We start from the raw sequence: 20,442 nt of genomic DNA, 5'->3' as shown, positions 1-20,442 counted from the left end.
AACGTCCAGTGAAAGCACAGTTATTTCTCCTAAGATATGTAAGGTTGAACTCAGAGATTCAGTAAGCTTTATAAAGAATAGTTTATATCTTGCAAAAGAATGCAAAACCCCTATTTGGAAGATAGAACTTGAGAAGCATTAACACTTTAAAATGGATAATAAAGAAAACTTTTCATTTTCTAAAAGGAGAATCAACTGTTAAACCATAAACACATAAAATTCACTATTTTTCTTTCCCTGAGTGGTGAATCTTTCAAAATTTCCATCAGAGTATTAGCCTTGAATAGAATTCTGTCTGGTAGCTCAATTGAAGAATCTGAATGGAATCTGAGAGCTCATTCATGTTTTTTAATTCAGTGGTACACCATATAGGGATCTAAGACATGCTTATTGTATCCTCCTTTTTCTAGAGTTAGGTTTAGGTATCACACCTGACTCGCATAATAATTGTTTAGAATACAGAGAAAAGTTGGGATGAAATAATATAGTTTTCCTTTATGGATGGAATGTGGAGGATTTTTAAGGTAGTGTTTTTTTCATTAAAATTTGTGAAGTTTTAGGGAAACTATGAAAAGTCCAAAAAATATAAGATACCCAAACAGTTCATTATATCTAATTTACATAGTTTGAGAGATTTGCTGTAACAGTATAAAATAACTTAAAGTGTATAGGAAACTGGAGGGGACCAAAATATTCATCAATTATAATAAGGCTTGACTATGTTAATAAATTGATATATCATCTTTCAGCTTTAGCATTTTTTAACATATTCCAAGAGTAACGTATACATACAAACATAACTCGTAAGAGTCTTAAATGAGATAAATCCATTACGCTAACTAGCCTAACACAGCCAGAAATAACCATCGACTTTGATAATTCTCACCACTGGTAATCATTTTCTGTCAATGGTGTCTAAGGTGGGGCAAAGAGGGACATCTGTCCTGGGACGCAGCATCCAGGGGTGCCAAATTGATGCTACAAAAGTTTAGAATGAAATATTTTCCATTCTTGGTACACAGAAGGGGGCACAAAATCTTCTGTTTTCCCTGCCACTGAAAACCTTAGCTACGGCTCCATTTTCTGTATGACAATCACTAGTACTGAAGATTTCAGTCAACTTGAGAGTATCTTAGAGAATATTCACTGTATTTTTTATTTTAAATTATATCTTTCAGCTTTCATAAATTACTTAGAAATAAGTGTTATTACAGATAAAAAGAATTGCATTACTAATCTTTATTTCATTCTGGTTTTTGTGCTGATCTAGAAATAATTGTACTATATGTCTTACAAAAATTCTTTTTATAGCACAGCATTGATGCTTTTAAAAATGGTAATTGAATATTGCCAGTGTGCAGAAGAATTACCAATGCTTGCTCAGGATCTTGCTAGTCGTCTTGTTGAGTTGTTAAAGGTATGAAAATGCTTTTATATTAACCTGAATTCAAAATCTATTTATGGCTACTGTACTCTTTCATTTACCTAGAATGGTTACATAAAATCAATATACTACAGCCACTTAAAAATAAATTAATTGCATTATAGAATGCATAAATTTTATTTATGGTTCTATGAATATTTATGTTTCATAGAGAGATAATGTTCATTTCTACTGTAAAAAATGGTACCAGATTCAGTTACAGCTAATTTTGCTGTGTGTTTAAAAGTTTTCTGTTCACCTAGCAAAACATTTTCCAATAATATCCATGCTTTTATAAATGAAGCTGTCGATTAAAAACCCTAAGACGATTGATGGTTTTAGTATAATAATAAGATTTTAGTCACTTTATTGCTCTCACCTTTAGAATTAAGTAACTAAAAATTAAATGTAAATGGAAAATGTAAATTAGTTCTGTAGAATATTATTAAAATGGTCATTATGTATTATTTTCATCTACTGTGATTCCTTATTTAATAAAAAGCTGGGGCGAGAAATTAAAAATGCTAATAATTGAAGTGGTAAAGGAGCTGAATTAATCCTTATACCTTTTGCAGACTAAATAATTATTTTTATTTATGTCATAATTCCAGTTTACATAATTAAGCTCTACATCTTTGGTGATATAGTGTTTTGCATAAGAGTAAAAATGTTTATTGAAAGCATTTTGCTCAAATGACTTATGTTTTACTTATTTATTTTTGTTTTAGGCATTTAATTCAAGAACATGTCAGCTGGTGTTAGGGGCTGGAGCCTTACAAGTAGTAGGCCTAAAAACTATAACTACAAAGCATTTAGGTATGTCATAAACATTAAGCATTCAAAATTATGTAACTTCATAATAAATCATATAAAATGGTTTATATATGTGTTTGTGCGTAGATGCCCATACACACGTACATAAGTAGATAAATTTTAAACTATGGTTTATTGTTAATATTTGGTGTTTTATGGTGTAAGTATCAGAAAGTAAATGTTAGAGTGAAAATAATTTGATGTTTCTTAAGTGCTTGCAATTCCTTGTTGTAATCAGTTATTTTATAACATTCAGGAGATACGCAAACAGTGAAAAAGTATTAGGCATCTGCATCAGTGCATTTGTGAATATGGCAACCTGCTCTAAAAATCTGAGCAGCAATATGTCAGTGTGAAGCAGGTACATAGAAGTCCTGCACAATAAATAAAATCTTTTTTTCTGCTTTTCTTTTTTAAAATTTACTTATCTTAAATGATGCATATGGAGATAAATGCATTGTCATACATCTCTCATGTTCTCATATGGGCTTGATTATATTAAGGTCTGGTGCTTGAGGGTGCAAATGTGTTTATTTTGTTTCATCCACTTTCTCATCTAATTAATTTCAAATCTGCTTTCGGCATACAAATATCAACATTATTCATCTGGCACCATCTGAAAATGTTGTCTACATTGTTAAATAAGTATGTATTTAGAGATGACCATGTGTATGCTTCAAATCTCATATGAAGCGCAAGAATAACTGAAGGTCTTAAAACATTAAATGTGGTACAGTCAAAAGTCGTTAATTCAGACACCCATAATCCGGACCTCAAAGCTAAAAACTTTCTGCGCATGCGCCGCGTTGGCACATGCGCACGGGCGTTTTACGCGTGCACGTAAGACCTTGACTACTGCGCATATGCGTGTGCGCAAGTGCAGAATACGTTTTCGCCTGCGCGTTTAATGTATAACGGATGGTGTAAGCTAAAATTATCTAATTATCTATTTCACTTAATGTTAATGATTGCATTGTTCCTTAATCTTCGAATTGGATCCCGCTTATTATTTTTTGCAGACTGTAAGAGCAATTTTATAAAAGTAAACTTGAACTTTCGATTATGTCAAATAGAATTCCGATGCCGGAATTTCCAAAGGATCTACAAAACGAAAGTATGTTTCGATGTCTAACAAACAAAAAGTGGAATTGCTGCAAAAAATGGATAAAGACATGAAGAATGTGACACAGAGGTTAGTGAAAATGAAAAAATTTCGATTGACAAGTTAGTCGGTATTCTCAGCACAGCAATTAACGGGACTTGAACAGCGGAACTTTGTAACTGAACAAGAAATTATGTCTGTTTATAGAATTAAAGAGAAAGTATTATCACATAAAATGAAGCAACTTAAACAACTTACATTGAAAGAAATGTTTAATAAAGTAAACAAATAAATATTAAGCTTTTTTTTTTTTTTTTAATTTTGATACCCTTTAGATCATAATTGGTCTTTATTTCATAAATTACGGTTTCATATTTTTAATTTTAGAATTTCTGCATGCCATCTTACGAGATTTAAACTGATGATCTATAATCCATAAAAATCAATAATCCGGAATCGCCGAAGTCCCGACGGGTCCGGATTAACGACTTTTGACTGTATACCATTTAATGATTATAAATAATACCATTTAATGATATTAAAATAAATGTGGTATACCATTTAATAACCATATTCATTTATGAAGTGACATATTTCATTTTCAGTATAAAGGCCCACATCAGCATAATATTATATCCTTTACAGTTAAATTATATGTATTTTTTCACATGATCCAACATAGATGCAACAAACCAGCATTATAAACAATGTAAAAAATAAAGCGATTCATTTTCATAAAACAAGTATTCCATTTCATTTAAAATTAACTTTTTTCATAAATTAAAGAAATATAAGCTAAATAAATAAAGAATGTTTAGTGATTTATTTTTTGTGCCTGTCGAATGTAAAAGTACCTGTATCTTTTGTGAGATTAGCAGATTCATATTTATGTCAACCCCCATATTTTAACTTATAAAAAGGTTAAAAAAATTCTTAGTTTATACACGGAAATACATGGTTATTATAAATATGTCAGTGTAATTTATATCATCTTGAAGACTTATATGCATTCCTCTCCTGTAGTTCTTTCGTAATAGGTCTTTTTGTCTGCATCATGTGTATTTTGAGTAGCATATGGTAAAAAAATCTGTCATTAAAATAACTGATTAAGTCTTATTTAAAGATTTCTGTAAACTTATAGTACTTGTAAAATCATGCATGAATGCACTAGTAATGAAAAATCAGAAAATACCTCCCAATGTGTAATAGTTATTATTATTACAATTATAATTATAATACAGTCAAAAGTCGTTAATCCGGACTCGTCGGGACTTCGGCGATTCTGGATTATCGATTTTTCCGGATTATAGATCATCAGTTTAAATCGCGTAAGATGGCATGCAGAAATTCTAAAATTAAAAATATGAAACCGTAATTTATGAAATAAAGAACAATTATGATCTAAAGGGTATCAAAATTTACAAAAAAAAGCTTAATATTTATTTGTTTACTTTATTAAACATTTCTTTCAATGTAAGTTGTTTAAGTTGCTTCGTTTTATGTGATAATACTTTCTCTTTAATTCTATAAACAGACATAATTTTATGTTCAGTTACAAAGTTCCGCTGTTCAAGTCCTGTTAATTGCTGTGCCGAGAATACCGACTAACTTGTCAATCGAAATTTTTTCGTTTTCACTAACCTCTCTATCACATTCTTCATGCCTTTATCTATTTTTTGCAGCAATTCCACTTTTTGTTTGATGGACATCGAAACATACTTTCGTTTTGTACGATCCTTTGGGAGCTCCAGATTCGGAAATTCTATTTGACATAATCGAAAGTTCAAGTTTACTTTTATAGTATTGCTCTTACAGTCTGCAAAAAATAATAAGCCGGATCCAATTCGAAAATTAAGGAACAACGCAATCATCAACATTAACTGAAATAGACAATTAGACAATTGTAGCTTATACCGTTCGTTATACATAAAATGAGCACGCGAAAGCGTATTCTGCGCTTGCGCACACGCAAATGCGCAGTCGTAAGAGGTCTTACGCGCATGTGTCAACGCGGTGCATGCGCAGAAAGTTTTTAGCTTTGAGGTCCGGATTATGGGTGTCCGAATTAACGACTTTTGACTGTATAATCTTACTTAACTATAGATGGTTAAATAAAATGATTAATCTCAGAGTTATGCTTGAGACTTTAAAAAAAATACTAAATCAAAATACAAAAAATAAATAAATAAATAAATAAATAAAATAAAAAATAAATTATATTATTAGTATACTAAAAAGTACTATTAATACAGTTTTATTTTATAGCACAAATCTTAATTTAATGGAATATAACCATTATAATTCAACTTTTAGAAAGCAAATCTCTGAAAATGTGCAGGATAATGACTAGGAAACTTTGCAGTGAGTAAGATTAAATATTCATTTTTATTTCAATTGGCATTTTTGGCCACAATTCACTTGGCACTCTAATTGTGCCTATTTCCAGACTATTTTTATTTTTGATACTGTTGTGATAGGAAGAGAGCAGAATGAAATAGCATTCAAGCAGCACAGGGGTAAAAGCGAAAAGTGTGTTCCAATTAAGGGTCAAGCCCTTAATTCCCATTCTATTCTAAAAATCATAATAACTTCACTGGACAGGCATCTTTTCTAGATCAGTCTATGGCATATGGCTTGCGTAATGCTGATGATGCAATTCGGAACCTAAACTCAAAATTTTAAGAACTGAAACTTTACTAACCAAGCTGGTGGTGAGCTTCCATATTGGATAATTGCGTACTTTTCACTTTTACCTCTGTGCTGCATGGACATTATTTTAGTCTGCTTTCTTTTTATCAAGACAATATCAAAAATAGAAATAAACATGATTAGAGTGCCAAGTGAATGTGGCCACAAATGTCAATTGAACTAAAAATGGATATTTCATCTTACTCAGCTGCCAAGTTTCCTAGTCATTACAGATTCAACATTTAAAGCATTTTATGCAATCACAATTCTTCTTCTTCAATATGGATCTGTGTTATATCCTATCTACATGCTGTGCCACCAATATTTCTACATTTCAGTGCTCCTACATCAGTACTTCTAAATTTATTTTTATTACATATACTATTTTAATATTGAATGTTAATTTTCTTAACAGCTTTAACTTCCCGGTGTTTGCACCTGATATTATATTTCATTCCTTATGTTAAAAACCATTTTCAAAGTAAAATACCAGGGAAGCAACAAATTCTGGATAAGAATTTTGACCAGGTTACTAAAGTAAGTTTTAATCTTTTCTCTTATAAAGTTATTTTTAATCACTTGCTTATCCTCTGCATATCTAAGCCATGTACATAAAATTTATAGTATTTTACTTTAAGAGAGCCATGTATATAAAATTTATGAAATTTCATGATTGCAGTGAAAAAGTTTTGTATTTGAACAGTTCAATAAAAGTCATTCAATTTATTCCTTAATTCTTATTATGTAATTATAATCAGTACTAACAAATTTTACAAGGTCATGTAAAAAAATTGTTATAATGAAATGCACGGCTTAAAATAATTAAATATATGATTTCCTTGTTCAAGTTGTAGCATATAGAGTTCATGTTAAATAGTTTACTTGGCTGTGTATCAAATTAATATCCATGGAAGCTTATATAGATATGCCTTAATGGTTGTTAATACAGTTATCAGAAAACTGCCTGTCATGTTAAATTTAACATAATGTTTCAAAAATTGACCTAGAAATTTCAATAAAAAGTTACTTTGAGTAGAACCCAACAAAATTTTGGTGGCCCCAGTACATAGGAAATGAAAATTGTTAGATGCTTTATGACCACCAGAAGCATTATTTATGCAAGCAGTAAATGTAAATGATAAACTGCATGCAAGAATTAAATGTGTTATTTTGTTAAATCTGTAACATTTTTCTACTTTTTGTTTTTATCACATCACATGTTATTTGTGCTTGTTGATCTTCTTTCATGGTGGCCATTTAAAAGTATCACTGTATTTTACCAAATTGATTATAACTTAAATTAATAAATAAAATAAAAGAATTTGTATTTTATGTGCCATCTTCATCCAAGAAAATAAATATGTTTGTATCTAAGTTACTTAATCTCTTATTTTTTACAGATATATACTGAACATATACGTGAAATTAGTCATAAGCTTGAATCAATTATTTCTGATATGTTTGAAGCTCAGTTGAAAAAGGTAATTTTCCATTTACATTCTTTATATTGCAACACAATCAAAAAACATCATGAAAGTAATTTTTAGGTACCTTTTATAAACTTTTGTCATAATCTGTTAATTTATCATTACAAACTAATTGTAATTAATTACTAGTTATTCAGTTTATATAAATTTAATCAGTTTATACAGATTATACAAATCTTTTGTTTGTTACATAATAGACATATCATTATCGAATTTTAAGATGTAACTCCAGAGCAAAACCATGAAATATGTCGCACAGTTGAAATAGTTTTGAATAATGCTAGAATACCGGTTTACATGTCTTCGTTATATTCAGCAAAAAAGTGCTCCAGCTTACAGATTAAATTCTTTACAAACTGAAGTTTGTAAGTGCAGAGAAGTGTGTGTGTTTTAGTGTTGGAGAAAATTTATCCAATCAATTTGATTCTCTACTCACAATGTTGCAAAGCACAGTATCAATGGCAATGCTTCAAATTATCATGAGATTACTGCCTTTAGACTTGGTTTTAGAAAAGGAAGTTACAGTTGAAAATATTATCAGCCATAACAGAACATGTGATATCTGGGGCCAGACATGTACATTCTAACTATAAAAACTGAAATGTTCGTATAAATTGTCACCCTGCGCACCGAGACCTGAAGCAGAATGTGAGTATAGATCCTTCACTGTACACTGAGGTATTGGAAGCCATCTATGTGGACAATCTAAGACAGAAAATAGTACTAGCCGTGGATTTTGCCATTTCAGCATAACATTCAGTACAAGTGAACACGAAGGCTCAGAGTCACCAGTTCCATTTTTTAAGCGGAACTAATTGCCCTGCAAGCTGTGACCGCTACATGATGGAATGCGCTAAATGCCATGATTCTTAGTGATTCAGTGTCTATCCTCCACTCCATATTGGGAATATGGAGCAGAAGCCCATTGGTATATGCCATTTGCCACCTAATGCTGCTAATCACTACTTCCAACCGTTCTGTTCTATGTTGGGTTCCAGCCCACAAGAGTATCACCAGAAGTGAACTGATTGACGATCTGCCAAAGCAGACAGTAAACAATGTGGAAGGTGAAATGATTTCAACTCTCCTCCCAAAATCATATCTTAAGCAGACCACTCAGCACATGCTCAAAAAGTAGTGAGAGAGATGGGTCACAAAGCATTCCTTTTCTTTCTAAAGATGGCCATAGAGTTATGTAGCAACTCCACTTCACTAACACTATACTTCTTTGGACATGGTCCACTCCCAGCATAACTGCAGCACTTCTCACACAGTGACACATATCTCTGTATATGCAGTAGGATAGAAATAGCTGACCGCTATGTATTTGAATGCCCACGTACTTCAAGATACTACCTTAAAAAGCCAGCTTCGGCAAACTGGTAAGTGTAGGTGGCTAATAGTAACAGATCTGTACAAAATAAAATTGGCTGTGTCATTACATATTGCATCCCTGCCTACTTAGCCATATGCAGCCTGCCCCAAACATGTCCAATAATGTAAGCATCCTACAACAGTCGGAGTACAATGACACACTCTCCCCACTCTATATTCAATGCTGTTATCCTTATTCAATTTTGTACATAGTTCTGTTTTGATATGTATATTTTCAGTTTGTGTATCAGCTGGTTTGAGATATTATGTACTCCTCCATTAGCTTATGTACTAGGTGCAATTCAACTTTATTTATATAATGCTATTACAGTTTTGTCTTTCCCTTATTGCTCATAGTGATGCATGTGCTCAAACCATCTGTAAATCAAAGTGTCTTGTCACCATTAGCATCTTTCCAAGCTGTATTTGAACAGTTTCAACAGAACTCATCTCACTGTTATAACCCTAGTTTCTTCCAGTGGGTTGGCTTCTAAACTCTGTATAGGCTAATGCCTCAGTCAAAGGCCAACTTAAGCGGTGTCTAGTGTATGATTTACCACATAGGTTAATTAAAAATAAGGTATTGAATTTATGTGGTACATTTGAATTCTTATTGTGTTTACATATTATTCATGGGTGGTATTTATATTATTGCAAGTAAAATAAATTGAATTATTTATGTTGTCTCTTTATACCCATAAAAAATTTTATATACATATATATAGCTGTAATTATCTGTATTTTCTTATATACTGTAGTGGGAAGTTAAAGCACCTGTTCCTTCACCATCCTTCAGTGCAATTTCCAAACAACTGAATAAAGTTCATGAATTGGTTCATAATGTGTTATCTCCTGAAGAACTAAATAACATATTTCTCAGAGTAAATAATTCCTTCAAGAACAAGTTACGAGATCATCTTCTTAGGCTACAAGTTAACAATGATGGTGGTCCACAACATGGGTAAAATATTCTTATTTTCCAAATATCATAATTTTTTAAAGTATGTGTAAGTTTTAAGCATTTAAATCAGGGTTGCCACGCTACCTGAAAAACCGGAAAAAGTCAGGGAATTCGAAAATTGACCAAAAAATTCAGGGAATTTAAATATTTTAGTCAAAATCTGGAAAAGTCGGGGAATTTCATACACCGATCCCCCCCCCAAAAAAAGCGAGTTTTGCACCGATGTTGGAAGCGATCACTTTCTTGCCGAATTGTGTATCACAGCGTCATTCAGGCAGCTGGCATAGAGCCAATTTTTGCAGGTCCAATTAGATTTAGATTGTCTTTTAAAAAGGCAAAGCAAGTTTCCAGCAACTTTGGTTTGCAGTAACCTCGAGAATCGCATGCGCAGTGCATGTTGAACTAAACAAAATACTTATTCTCGTATAAATATAAATCGATTAATACGGTACCGTGAAAGTTAGAATCAAAGAATATGTATTGGAAATTAAGAAGGAAAACCTCTCTGCAAAGGGAGTAGTTCCGTTCCAACATAGAGGGAAATAGCTGTCGCCAAAGCTCGAAGCCGGTGTCGAAATTCGAAGGTCACGTTATCAAGAGTTCGTAAAATGAATTTCGTTTAAAATTTCTTTTAAACCTTAAAGCAAAAGAAAATATTTTTTCATGCATTTTTTTAATTAATTTTTTCGTAAATTAATTAATGAATTAGTTATTTTGAGGGGAAAAAACTACAAAAATCCGTGTTTGAAATGTGGCCTCAAAGAGTGTTTCTTCTTCAGTATACCCCACCCGGAATTTTAAACAAAATATATCACCAAGAGCAGTGATAAATGATATGATGTGGTAACTCAAGTATTTGTCAAACGCAATGTAAACAAGAGGATGGAATTACTGTTACAGCTAATACAGTAGTCAGTTACATTTATTCAATTTCAATACAAATTACCGAGATATCCGTTTACTCAAAGTTTAATGCACATGCCCTGTATTCTTTTCTGGCATAGATTTCTCTTAAAATTTGTCTCACGCTGCATTGCAGGGGGAAATACAAAATTTTTTATTAGAATTCTACTAAAATTAATATCTAAATACACATTTCGTAGCACTATTATCGGCGATTGTTTAATGCTCAGATACAGTGGATACTATTTTGGATATATTTTTTTGGCTACTTTGGAGGTGATATTTTTGCGTTTAATTATTGCTTGCTCTAAACCTGTTAGTGATGTTGTAATTAAGTATCAGGCGATTTTAAAGGAAAATTTCAGGTGGGAGTTTTCAAATAAGCATAAAAGTTTTGGAAAGCCAGGCATTCCAAACAGATATTTTGTGTATGAATTAACAAGAGAATATGAACTTTTTAGAGGATTTTTGATGGATTGTGGATTAATGAAGGATAACGTTTGTTGTGAAAAATGTAAGATACCATGTGGGTTAGTAAGTCAGAAAAAGTCATCGAATGGTAGTATTTGAAGATGCAAGAAGTGTAGGGCTGAGAAATCAATTAGGCTAGGATCTTGATTCACCTGTAGCTAGCTAAAATTTTCTGGAAACATTTTTTTTTTTTACAACTGGAATCAATGGAGGTGGTTATGCTCGAGTTTCTGCATTTCTTCAATTTCTTTTAAGTGAAAGCAGATTTCTTATTATGTGAGCAACGCAGAGTTTATTCAGTGTCTGATTTTTTAAGTGAAAAAAGATTGCTATATACATGAGCAAGAGATTATTTAGAGGATTTTTGATGGATTGTCGATTATTGAAGGATAACGTTTGTTGTGAAAAATGTAGTCAGAAAAAGTCATCGAATGGGAGTATTTGGAGATGCAAGAAGTGTAGGGCTGAGACATCAATTAGGCTAGGAGCTTGGTTCGCCTGTAGTAAGCTCAATTTTTCTGGAAAAATTTTTTTTTACAACTCGAATCAGTGAACTCGAATCAGTGGAGGTGGTTATGCTCGAGTTTCTGCAATTCTCTGATTTCTTTTAAGTGAAAGCAGATTTCTTATTATATGAGCAACGCAGAGTTTATTCAATGTATGATTTTTTAAGTGAAAAGAGATCGCTATATACATGGGCAAAGCATAGTACACAATGGCGAGTTTGTGCAATTCTCTCATGTTTTTTTTTTTCAGTGAAAATAGGTGAATGTGTACATGGGGCACACTACATAGGTAGTAGCGCACTACATAGGTAGTACATAGGTATGTAGTGTGCCATGAAGCCAATGTAGTGCGCAATGTCGAGTTTGTGCAATTCTCTGATTTTTTTTTTAAGTAAAAATAGATTGCTGTGTACATGGGCGCACTACATAGGCATGCGCAATAGTGTAGTGGGCAATGCCGAGTTTGTGCAATTTTCTGATTTTTAAGTGAAAATAGATCGATGTGTGCAAAGCTAATCTAGTGCGCACTGCTGAGGTTGTGCACGGTGCCGGTGTGCAATTCTCTGATTTTTTAAAGCGAAAAGGCAAAGCCAATGTAGTGCGCAATGCCGAGGTTTTGCATGGTGCCGAGTTTGTGCAATTCTCTGATTTTTTTAAGTGAAAATAGATTGCTGTGAACATGCGCAGAGCAAATGTAGTGCACAATGCTGAGCTTGTGCAATTATCTGACCTTTTTAAGTGAAAATAGATAACTGTGTACATAGGCAAAGCGAATGTAGTACGCAATGTCGAGGTTGTGCACGATGCTGAATTTGTGCAATTCTCTCTTGTTTTTTTAAATGAAAATAGATCGATGTGTACATAGGCAAAGCCAATTTAGTGCGAAATGCCGAGGTTGTGCGCAGTGCCGAATTTGTGCAATTCTCTTACTTTTTTTAAGTGAACATAGATTGCTGTGTACATGGGCAGAGCCAATGTAGTACGGCAATGCCGAGTTTGTGCAATTCTCTGATTTTTTTTTAAGTGAAAATAGATCGATGTGTACGTGAGCAAAGCCAATGTAGTGCGCAGTGCCGAGTTTGTGCAGTTCTGTGATCTTTTTAAAGTGAAAATAGATCAATGTGTACATGGACACCGAGATTGTGCAAATCTTTTGATGTTTTTCGAGTGAATATGGATTGTTGTGTACAAGGGAAAACGAGATAGTGTGTGATGCAGAGCTGTAATGTAACATATTTTATGTGCAATGTTTAACATATCGTTTGTGTATTTTTAATTTGTATTTTTTTAATTGTGAATTATATTTAAAACATCATTTTTCATTTAAATTGTATTTTTAATTGTTTGGTTTTGATATGTTTATAATGCTTTCCGATTTACGATATATATCGATAGTCCGACGATCTTCTTAACAGTAGCAAAACTGTAAACTTTGACCCTATAAGTAACTTTTACCTCATTATTTTAGGACGTAGTGTTTGCTATCATAATTGCACTTGATAATATGAGTTCTTTGATAATATATGTATGTATGTAAAGCATTGCTTAGTGTTCCAAATTTGTAGTACAGTCAAAAGTCGTTAATCCGGATTCGTCGGGACTTCGGCGATTCCGGATTATAGATCATCAGTTTAAATCTCGTAAGATGGCATGCAGAAATTCTAAAATTAAAAGTATGAAACCGTAATTTATGAAATAAAGAACAATTATGATCTAAAGGGTATCAAAATTTGCAAAAAGAAAAAGCTTAATATTTATTTGTTTACTTTATTAAACATTTTTTTCAATGTAAGTTGTTTAAGTTTTGCTTCGTTTCATGTGATAATACTTTCTCTTTAATTCTATTAAACAGACATAATTTCTTGTTCAGTTACAAAGTTCCGCTGTTCAAGTCCTATAATTGCTGTGTCGAGAATACTGACTAATTTGTCAATCGAAATTTTTTCGTTTTTAATAACCTCTGTCACTTTCTTCGCTATCTGAAGTGAATTAGAATGACGAGGAACTTGTTTTAAATCATATCAAAGATGGAGCACATCGAGATGAAATACTACATTTGATAAGGAATTATAAGCCAAATAAAATAAAAACATCTGCCCTGAAGATAAGGATAGTGCTGACAGATCAACTTCCAATTCATTACGCGCACGCGGTGGCGTTCCCCCCGCCGAGCAGCGTGAAATTGATAAATAGATTTCAGATTTCAAAACATACTTTCGCTTTAGATCCTTTGCATATTAACAAATATATATCGGAAATTCTATTTGATATAATCGAAAGTTTAAACTTACTTTTATAAAATTGCTTTTACAGTCTGCAAAAAATAATAAGCCGGATCCAATTCGAAAATTAAGGAACAACGCAATCATCAACATTAACTGAAATAGATAATTATTTAGCTTATACGTCCATTATACATAAAACGCGCATGCGAAAACGTATTCTGCACTTGCGCACACTCATATGCGCAGTCGTAAAAGGTCTTACACGTATGCGTAAACGCCTATGCGCATGTGTCAACGCGGCACATGCACAGAAAGTTTTTAGTTTTGAGGTCCGAATTAACGACTTTTGACTGTATTTATTTTCTTTCATTGTGAGAAATTAGTTTCTTTATTTATTAATGTGTAGAATTCTAGTATGCCTGCCTACAGAGAATATGGAAAATAATAAAAATTGTCTAGTTACTGGTATGAAAGGGATTATGTCGTTAACTAGGAAAATGTTAATTTGTAAATATGATAAAATTGAGATAAAAGTATAGTTTAGGGTACCCCTTGGCGAAACTTGGCGATTTTCGGAGGCACATGGATACCGATTTTGTGCAGTTCTTTGACTCATTATTTTGGCTTGTGAAGCGGCAATTTTTGCGCCAAAAATCGTCGCTACACAAAGCCAAAATAACAAGACAAACAATTGCACAAACTCGGTATCCATGTACATATCGACTTATTTTCACTTAAAAAAAAAAACCCCGAATTGCACAAAAATGGCATTGCGCACTCCTTTGACTTTATCCATGTACACGTTGACCTATTTTCAATTTTTAAAAAAATTCCTGAATTGCACAAAAATGGCATTGCGCACTCTTTTAACTTTATCCATGTACACATCGACCTATCACTTAAAAAAAAAATCATAGAATTGCACAAACTTGCATTACGCACTCCCTTTACTTTGTCCATGTACACATCGATATATTTTCACTTAAAAAGTCAAAGGAGCACCAAATTCTACAATACAGGCAAACAAAAAATACATAATCTCAATAAAATACATTTTAAACCAAACAATAAAATAACATAAAAAAGGAAAAACATGTTATGCATTTAAGCACTACCAAAAGCAAATATTCACTTACTATGATTTTTGAGTTCGCTTCGTACACCCAAAACCACGTAAAAATCAAAATATCAATCATACTCAAATGACTTTTTTCAAACCAGGTACTCTTTCTGATCGAACGCTTCACATAGTGACCATCTGAACCTTTTTTTCTACAAACCCATTCAAATCCATCTAAACGGACTCTTTCTGATCGAACGCTTCACATAGTGACCATATGTCCAATTAATGAGATATTGGTTATGTCTTAATTAAATACAAAAGAGACATTTATGTTTAAAATTTTTTGGAATGGTTGTAAAGTTGATAGTAAATATTATTCTCTCAATTTAAAATAATTAATTTCCAAAATGAGCAATTTTTCTCTAAATCTGATTAGAATTGCTTAATTGATAGGCACTAAGAAGTTATATATGTCAGTAAATTTGTTTGTTCATATAAATTTGAAGTGCACATGAAACTATGCAATTTGTGTATTTAATGTAAAGCATAATGAACATTTTGAGCTACAGGAACCATATAAAAAATGACGATTTTGTAAATGCGTGATGTTCAAAATGAAATGGCATGCAACTTGCCCTCAAAGACCATTCATGATATCGAATTGGAAGAGAAATATGTAATACAGTCAAAAGTCGTTAATTCGGACACCCAAAAATCCGGAATGATCTATAATCCGGACCTCAAAGCTACAAACTTTCTTCACATGCGTCACGTTGACGCATGCGCATAGGCGTTTAGGCATGCGCGTAAGACCTTTACAGCTGCGAATATGCGTGTGTGCATGTGCAAAATACGAATGCATGTTTAATGTATAACGGACGGTATAAGCTAAGCTAAAATTATCTAATTTAGTTAATGTTGCAGATTGCGTTGTTCCTTAATCTTCGAATTGGATCCAGCTTATTATTTTTTGCAGACTGTTAGAGCAATTTTATAAAAGTAAGCTTGAACTTTCGATTATGTCAAATAGAATTTCTGATATATATTTACTGATATGTAAAGGATCTACAAAGCGAAAGTATGTTTCGGAATCCATTAAACAAAAAGAGGAATTGCTGCAAAAAATGGATAAAGGCATATCCTTTGTTTATCTAAACTTTAACGTTTGTTTATTTAAACTTTGTTTATCTTTAACCCCACGGCGCGGCGCGCGCAATGAATTGGAAGTTGATCTGTCAGCACTATCCTTATCTTCAGGGCAGATGTTTTTATTTTATTTGGCTTATAATTCCTTACTAAATGTAGTATTTCATCTCGATGTACTCTGATATGATTTAAATCAAATTCCTCCTCATTATAATTTGCTTCCGATAGTGAAGAAAGTGACACAGAGGTTATTGAAAATGAAAAAAATTCGATTGACAAAATTATGTCTGTTTATAGAATTAAAGAGAAAGTATTATCACATAAAATGAAGCAGCTTAAACAACTTACATAGAAAGAAATGTTTAATAAAGTAAACAAATAAATATTAAGCTTTTTTTTTTTGTAAATTTTGATACCCTTTAGACCATAATTGTTCTTTATTTCATAAATTACAGTTTCATATTTTTAACTTCATTATTTCTGCATGCCATCTTACCAGATTTAAACTGATGATCTATAATCCGGAATCGCCGAAGTCCCGACGAGTCCGGATTAACGACTTTTGACTGTATAAACTCTTTGCCAAGCCCCCCCCCCCCCCCCCGAAAAAGAGAGTTGCTCTTTTTTTGCCTACTTTTAAACCTAATTGCATATTCAGAACTGCAATTTTTTTGTTATTACTCTTTTTCAATTAGTAATTATTTTTTTCAGGTTGGTTACCCAGGAACTTACATTCTATACTCAGAATTTGAAGAAGCTTCAAGTACCATGTGATTTTAATATGAATGACTTATGGCAGTCTAGGTAGTGAACTATGAAATTATTTATTAAAGAATTTATATTGCTATTTCCACAGTTGATTGTAAATTCAAAGAATATATTTTTCAACTAATCCATTTGAAAATAAATAATTTTGTGAAGTGTGTGATTTCTAATGCATAAGCCTTGATGGAACACATGCTCAATGTAAATTTCAAGTTGAAAAATTACTCAGATTTTTGCTATTGCAAATTATATTTTCATAAAGTTGTGTGGTATGCTCTTTTGCAGTTATAACATAAAGTTCATGAAAAATATTTAAAATGTAAAGAAAATTGCTGACAATTAAACATTATTTGATTATAGAGAGACACTGTTATATAAAAGTAAAAATAGACATCTGAAGGTAAACATAAGTGATAGTGAAGTTGCCTCACACAGTAGTTCCTTAATATATGATTTTACTTCCCAGTTATCTGACATATTTTGGAAATGTTTAATAATAAAATGGCATGATACTTAAAGTCCGAAATCTATACATCCATTAACCGGAATGATCTAAAATCCGGATCTCAAAACCACCAAAACCGTTTTTCTCGTAGCCTTGACATGTGCATTTGATTCCCCCCTCCACGAATAATAAAACATCTGGAGAGTCCCGATTCTTAATTCCATTTCGACAGTAACTAAAATACGTTGCATACTTGCCAACCTATGACACTCAAAAATCAGGAGATTTTTTTAAGAAATCAGGAGATTTTTCACAACGTTAAAAAGACTTTTTAAATGATAAAAATATAGTTTTTAATAATAAATTAACTTTAAATAGTTACTAAGTCTTAAGTTACTAAGTCTTAAATGCAAGCAAAACAAAAATACCTTAGACATAAAAAACATTTTTATTACTTTCATCGTTTAAAAAAAAAAAAAAAAAAAAAAAAAGGCACTTTAATCAGTTTTCATACAAATGTTATGGACAGTGGCAGATTTTGCTCTCGTTAAGAAAGAAACTTCATAATTTTGGTTTGGTCCTTGCACTTGAGTATTTCTTAGCGATTCCACTATCGGGAAACATTTTTCTAAATAAAGCTGCAGCGTGATCCGTTGCATTCAGTGGCAGGTTGTGCTCCAGTAAAAAGGCAGAGAACAGACATTCTGCATTAATCACTTTTTGGTCTTTTGCTTCTGAAGAAAAATTTAATTTTTCGTTTTTTCAGAACAACTCATGTTGTCCTTGTGTTTTTGTGTACGCACATGTTTGAGAACATCTGCCCTTCCACCAAGCGAAATCGAAAAATCGCAACGACAGATGGTACACCTCGCAAATTTATTACATTTCTTTGAAGAAATAATGGAAGGAAAGTCAACTGTGTACGATTTTTGAAACGTGCACGAGTATTTCACCTTTCTTGCAGACATATCAAAAGACGATAATTTCTAAAACTATTTCCTAAAGGCACGTGTACTCACACAACTCAGGACAAGATGAACGAAATATCAAAAGAACATCCAAAGAACGGCCAATGGCCTTGAGCTTGCTTTGTGCTCATTGGCTAATATATGCCAGATGACACGCAGTGGAGCTCGATGCCCATTGGACAACTGGAGAACGAAGTTTCTGGATATGTTTGCTGTCGATCACAAAGCAGAAATTCTCATCCGATTCGCAAGGTTTCATTTTAGATATAATCTAGAGAAAATTCAGTTGCTTTCAGACGTCCAAAATCACTTTTTTTTTTTTTTGTTTTGTTCATATAACGAAGTATTACACCAAGTTCCATAAAAATCGTGAGAAATATTAAGAATAAGAAAAAGTCGGGAGAAATATATTGTAAATCGGGTTGGCGGGAGAGCGGTCGAAAATCGGGAGTCTCCCGCCTAAATCGGGAGAGTTGGCAACTCTGACGTTGTTATTAAAGAAACAATCATTTTAGCATAAATTTCTACAATCAGTTATTTAGCTCTGTTGTTGCGTATCTATCTGCGTTGGCATACATCTCAAACCGAAACATTCTACATAGATACTCATTGATCTGATGCCAACCTGGGGAATCATTATTTATTATACTTTCCTTTCAACACCGCATGTTTATCAAAACATGACTACTTGAGTAATGACTCATGTAGTAATGCCTAAACAATTTTATATTAATAATAAAGGAGTATGGTAACCTTTTCTGTTGACATTACGCTTGGCGACGATTACAGATTTAAATTAAGTGCGTTAAAAATTTTGAGGAGAAAAACTTTAACAATTTTTTTTTCATATGCTAAAAACAGATTTCTTAAAAAATATTAATAGGCCAAAAGACTAAATTTATTGCTATTTGAATTAAGAATAACTGATTTATTACTCACATAAGCCCAGAAACAGCGCCAGGGCTCGCATGGCCGCAATGCGCGGCAGAATTTAGGACCGACAGAGTCAGTATCAGGCGATAAGATATCTAGCCCCGACTTACAATAAGTATATGTGGGAATTTATTTATTCAGAACTCTGATAAGCCTTAAGTATGTGCAAAAAATAGACATAAGAATAATAAATAACTAATACAATTCTTTAATTGTCTCAATGCACGATAGAAGAAAGATAAAATTTCACGGAACAACTTGTCATTAGTCACGAAGCTCATGATGCATAGCCAAATAATCATGCCCATATGATGCATAGCCAAATAATATGAATAATAGTGAAGGATAGTTAAATTTGATGATACTAGCCGCTAATTTTAAAGGTGTTTGGATATCGCAAAACAAAGGTGAAATTTTCCAATTAACGGATTTTGTAAAGAAACGTGGAGAAGCGGTAATATATGAAGATAATATAAAAGAAGTTTTTCATTGTGATGACAATGCTTCTCAATCATCAATCAATTAATGAATGGCGAAATCTGTAGTATGATTTTAGATCCAGAAAATACCGCTACCATTAGTGAAGAAAGTGACAAAGAAGTTACTGAAAATGAGAAAATTCTGATTGACAAGTTAGTCAGAATTCTAGAAATAGCAGTTACAGGACTTCAGCAATGTACGAGTAACTAAACAAGAGATTATGTCTGTCTACAGAATTAAAGAGAAAGTATTAGCACAAAAAACGAAACAACTTACATTGAAAGAAATGTTTAATAAGGTAAACAAATAAATATTAAGCTTTTTTTTTGGTAAATTTTGATACCCTTTAGATCATAAATACTTTATTATTTCATAAATCACAATTTCATATTTTAATTTCTACATGTCATCTTTCTAGATTTAAACTGATGATTTAATATCTGGAATCGCTGAAGTCCGGATGTCGTACTTTGTACTGTATAATTTTTATACAGAGAATTGTAGGCTTTTTTTTTAAAGCCCAAAGTAGTGTTAGCCCAGAAGGACTATTAGTCTTGAAATGGAATTTTGCATTGAATGTTTTTCCAAAATTTTTCCATCAAATATTATTGCCCTGTATTATATTGAAAGAAATTAAATAATGAAGAATCTGCATGAATGAACGAATTTTTTTCACATTTTGAAAAAAC

At 32.3% G+C, this 20,442-nt stretch overlaps 1 protein-coding gene across 4 annotated transcripts in view; it reads left to right on the top strand.

Annotated features, from left to right (window-relative positions):
• The window catches only part of scat (VPS54 subunit of GARP complex scat), a 132,028-nt gene extending 114,943 nt beyond the window's left edge, over positions 1 to 17,085 (top strand). For all 4 annotated transcript variants that reach the window (XM_085825638.1, XM_085825637.1, XM_085825636.1 and 1 more), the window contains exons 19-24: positions 1,312 to 1,417; positions 2,152 to 2,239; positions 6,442 to 6,563; positions 7,427 to 7,507; positions 9,646 to 9,848; positions 16,874 to 17,085. In XM_085825638.1, coding sequence (XP_085681764.1) covers positions 1,312 to 1,417; positions 2,152 to 2,239; positions 6,442 to 6,563; positions 7,427 to 7,507; positions 9,646 to 9,848; positions 16,874 to 16,970 — 697 coding nt within the window. In that variant the 3' untranslated portion in view covers positions 16,971 to 17,085. The remainder of the gene's footprint in view (positions 1 to 1,311; positions 1,418 to 2,151; positions 2,240 to 6,441; positions 6,564 to 7,426; positions 7,508 to 9,645; positions 9,849 to 16,873) is intronic.
• Positions 17,086 to 20,442: the final 3,357 nt, after the last annotated feature.

The sequence above is a fragment of the Stegodyphus dumicola genome, chromosome 10 (assembly GCF_044657685.1).
Source record: "Stegodyphus dumicola isolate Sdum_Otavi_A_Nest chromosome 10, ASM4465768v1".
NCBI lineage: Eukaryota > Metazoa > Arthropoda > Arachnida > Araneae > Eresidae > Stegodyphus > Stegodyphus dumicola.
Note: the sequence above shows the minus strand (reverse complement) of the source record. Positions and strands in the feature narration are given on the sequence as shown.